The sequence below is a fragment of the Myotis davidii genome, unplaced genomic scaffold (assembly GCF_000327345.1).
Source record: "Myotis davidii unplaced genomic scaffold, ASM32734v1 scaffold274, whole genome shotgun sequence".
NCBI classification, from domain to species: domain Eukaryota; kingdom Metazoa; phylum Chordata; class Mammalia; order Chiroptera; family Vespertilionidae; genus Myotis; species Myotis davidii.
Window position 1 is genome coordinate 2,661,636 of NW_006285613.1, and position 3,586 is coordinate 2,665,221.

The 3,586-nt window shown below is 55.2% G+C and overlaps 1 protein-coding gene across 1 annotated transcript in view; it reads left to right on the forward strand.

The window, feature by feature from the left end:
- TNRC6C (trinucleotide repeat containing 6C) overlaps positions 1-3,586 on the forward strand; it is a 49,920-nt gene that overhangs the window by 36,783 nt on the left and 9,551 nt on the right. Inside the window, 3 exon segments of the mRNA XM_015559244.1 lie at positions 537-620; positions 823-1,054; positions 1,642-1,806. Of these exon segments, the coding sequence (XP_015414730.1) occupies positions 537-620; positions 823-1,054; positions 1,642-1,806 (481 nt within the window).

A 3,586-nucleotide genomic window follows, 5' to 3' on the forward strand; every position in this document is an offset into this window, starting at 1 on the left:
TGGTGATCACGGTGACAGTGCAGGGAGCGGCCACAGCCTGAGAAGCCGTCAGTAGGCACTGCTCGATCACTGAGGCAGCTCCAGTGTGAACTGTAAAGAGAATCAGAAAGGTCTTCACTTTCAGGTGTTGTATAGTCACCTCTGGCTCCTTCCTGCACACAGCACCTCCCTGATCTCTCAGGCATGCAGAAGCCCGAGCTTTCAACCCCCTTCCCCGTCTCAGCCACAGAACTCAGAGGAGGCACTGCAGTGACCGTTCTAAGGATGGGATACACACATATCCCAGAAGCAAGAGAGAAGTTACAGCTACTTTATTACAGAGTAATGAGGACTTAGTTCTTTCAGAGTCCCTGCGGAGGGAGGCTGGTGGAGCCTAGTAATTGTTTTTCTAGCCTCCCCCGGGACACGTTGTCATTAGTTTCAGAGGAATAGGGAGAGAAACATCAGTGGGAGGGACTGAGGCTGGGCCGCTCCGTGCTGTTCAGCACGTGCACAGGCCGCTCGGCTTCCTCACGGCGCTCTGACCTCTGTCGCAGGCATACCAACGTTTACAAATCCAGCAGCAGATGCTACAGGCCCAGCGGAATGTGTCGGGACCCATGAGACAGCAGGAGCAGCAAGTGGGTGTCGCCGGCTTGCGGGTCCCTAAGCTCTAGCCCCCCTGCTCCAGGGGCACTAATTGATGGGTTAAGACTCCCTTTTATAACCTCGGGGTCACCTGGACTTGGGAGGAGGTCGGCCCGGGCGTAAATGCAGTGGAGACTGACACACAGGTGACGGGCGGCATCGCTTCCCCCCTAACACGCATGTGTCTGCCGGCAGGTCGCGCGTACAATCACTAACCTGCAGCAGCAGATCCAGCAGCAGCAGCGCCAGCTGGCCCAGGCCCTGCTCGTGAAGCCCCCGCCGCCCCCGCCGCACCTGTCTCTGCACCCCTCTGCAGGCAAACCGGCCATGGACAGCTTCCCCCCGCACCCCCAGGCCCCCGGCCTGCCCGACCTGCAGACCAAAGAGCAGCAGTCTTCGCCCAACACCTTTGCTCCTTACCCTCTCGGTGAGTCTCCACGTCAGCCACCCCCCCGGCTCAGGTGCCTGGGGTCACCACGGAGGGGTCGCGGGGGACACACCGTTCCCAGCAGCCTGAGCGCGGCTGCCTCGGCTTCCTCCCTCTGAGGGACGGGAGCTTTGCTATAAATACTCCAGCCTGGATTCTTTCAAGGCAGCACCGCGCAAGCCCACGGCAGCCCTCTGTTCAGGAAGCAGAAGAGTCTAGCATTGAGCCCCACCTCCACTACCGAGGGGCTCACCACTTGCGCAACTTCCTTGGCAACTCTTTGCCTCAGTTTCCCCATCTGTAAAGTGGGAATGCTTCCCTCCAAGAGTTCTTTATGAGTTAATGTGGAACGCTCCAAGGACAGCGTCTAGCACGGAGCGAGTCCTTTGTGAAGTGCTAGCTGTTCGTGGCAGCGCTGCTTTTTTAGGAATAGCTGTTTTAGGAACAAATTCAGTTCCATCATGGCCCTAGGATGCCCTGACTGCAGCATCCTGGCATCGGCCTGTCCTCCGAACCTCTGTCTGGAGAGCCGGAGAAGGCGGCCATTTGAGGCCAATGGGCCCCTCTCACGGCGTTTCCCTTCTCAGCTGGACTGAACCCAAACGTGAATGTCAGCAGCATGGACGTGACGGGCGGCCTGGCGGTGAAGGACCCGTCTCAGTCCCAGTCGCGCCTCCCCCAGTGGACACACCCCAACCCGATGGATAACGTCTCCGGTGCTGCTTCTCTCGACCAGAACCCCAGCAAGCACGGTAGGCCCGCCACGCCCACGCCCACGCCCACGCCCACGCCCGGCTTGCAGTCTAAGAGCGCAGTGCTGAGAGCTGAGCGCACGGCCCCGCCACTCAGGGGTCAGACTTCCTGACGCCTCAAGCCCCAGATCTTAGCTGCAGCCCTAGAAGGAACTGAACACCCCGGGCAGCCAACGCCAGGTCCCAGCCGCTGCCCTAGTTATGGCTGTTCCTCAGCAAAGTGTTCGAGTCTCCTGAGCACACGTTGTTTCCAAGGAAAGGATAAAACACCAGGACCCGGTGCTTAGGAAGGGGAGGAGCACACATGCTAATACCCGTCCGAGAGGGTCACACTAGTAGCTTTGAACTTAGCTCTAAACATCCTGGAGGCATAGACGGCAAAGAAAACGTAATCGGGTATGTAATGCCCTCTCGATAAGAAGCATCCTACAGAGAAGAAAATGCTTTATAATGTTAAAGCATCGCGCTCTCTGCCACTCCCCTTGGCACGAGGGAGCTCAGTGGCCGTGGCGAGGTGGGTGAGTGTGTGCTTAGGGCTCTGAGTGTACACGTCAGTTTGTCCTTCTGCAGTGAGGGCAGCATCTGGAGGGAGCCGAGGACAGACACTGGGACTTGGTCCCTGGAAAGACTCGCTGGGCCAGCTTTCTGGGGTACGGGGTGCGTTTTATCAAGCTGTCCAGCTAGACCAGCGGTTCTCAGCCTGTGGGTCGCGACCCCTTTGGGGGTCGAATGACCCTTTCACAGGGGTCGCCTAAGACCATCGGAAAACACATATATAATTACATATTTTTGTGATTAATCACTATGCTTTAATTATGTTCAATTTGCAACAATGAAAATACATCCTGCATATCAGATATTTACATTACGATTCATAACAGCAACATTACAGTTATGAAGTAGCCCCGAAAATAATTTTATGGTTGGGGGTCACCACAACATGAGGAGCTGTCTTAAAGGGTCACGGCATTAGGAAAGTTGAGAACCACTGGTGTAGAGGAAGGAATAACTTTCTGTTTTTCTTTATTTCCCACATTTTCTATTCCCTTTACCTTGGAAAAAAGAAGTAATAAAGCTATTGTTAAAAGTGGCTTTCCAATCGGCTAGCAGGAGATCGCTAAGGTGACAGCAGAGGACCACTCCCTCCTGTCAGAGGTTAGGTCCAACCAGGCAGCTGCAGGGAAGAGCTGAGCAAGGCCAGCGCTCAGAGATGAGGGGGCCTGGGTTGGAGTCCCAGCTCTGTCACGTGTTTGCCGGTCCAGGGAAGTTACATCTCTCCAAGTCTCCCTTTCCTCCGCTTGTAAATGGAGATTTGTTCAGCAAGTCACTCATTCCACATTTTTTAACTGAGCACAGGCTAGATGTGCTGGGCACTATTGTAGGGCTGGAGCTACCACAACTAACAAGACAGATACTCACTTAAAATTCACCATCCAAGGCGGCCCTGTGCAATAGAACTTCCCCGGATGAGGGACGTGTTCTGCATCTCCACTGAGCACTCAAAATGGGACTAGTGTGACGGAGGCACAGAGTTTTTTTTAATTAAGTGTCATTAAACTCAAGAAGCCACATGAGGCTAGTGGCTACCATATTGGACAGCATTATAAAGAGCAGATAATGCCTCCTGCCCTGTTTGGCGGGCTGTGGAGAAGTGGACGACTGCCCGTCCTGGGATAAAAGACGTTGGAAAGAAGAGGGATTGCTGGGTGCAGAGCAGAGCTTCCTGCCAGGTGCTTGCGGGACCGTCTGGTGCTGCCTGGTCGGGGCAGTGTGGCGGGGG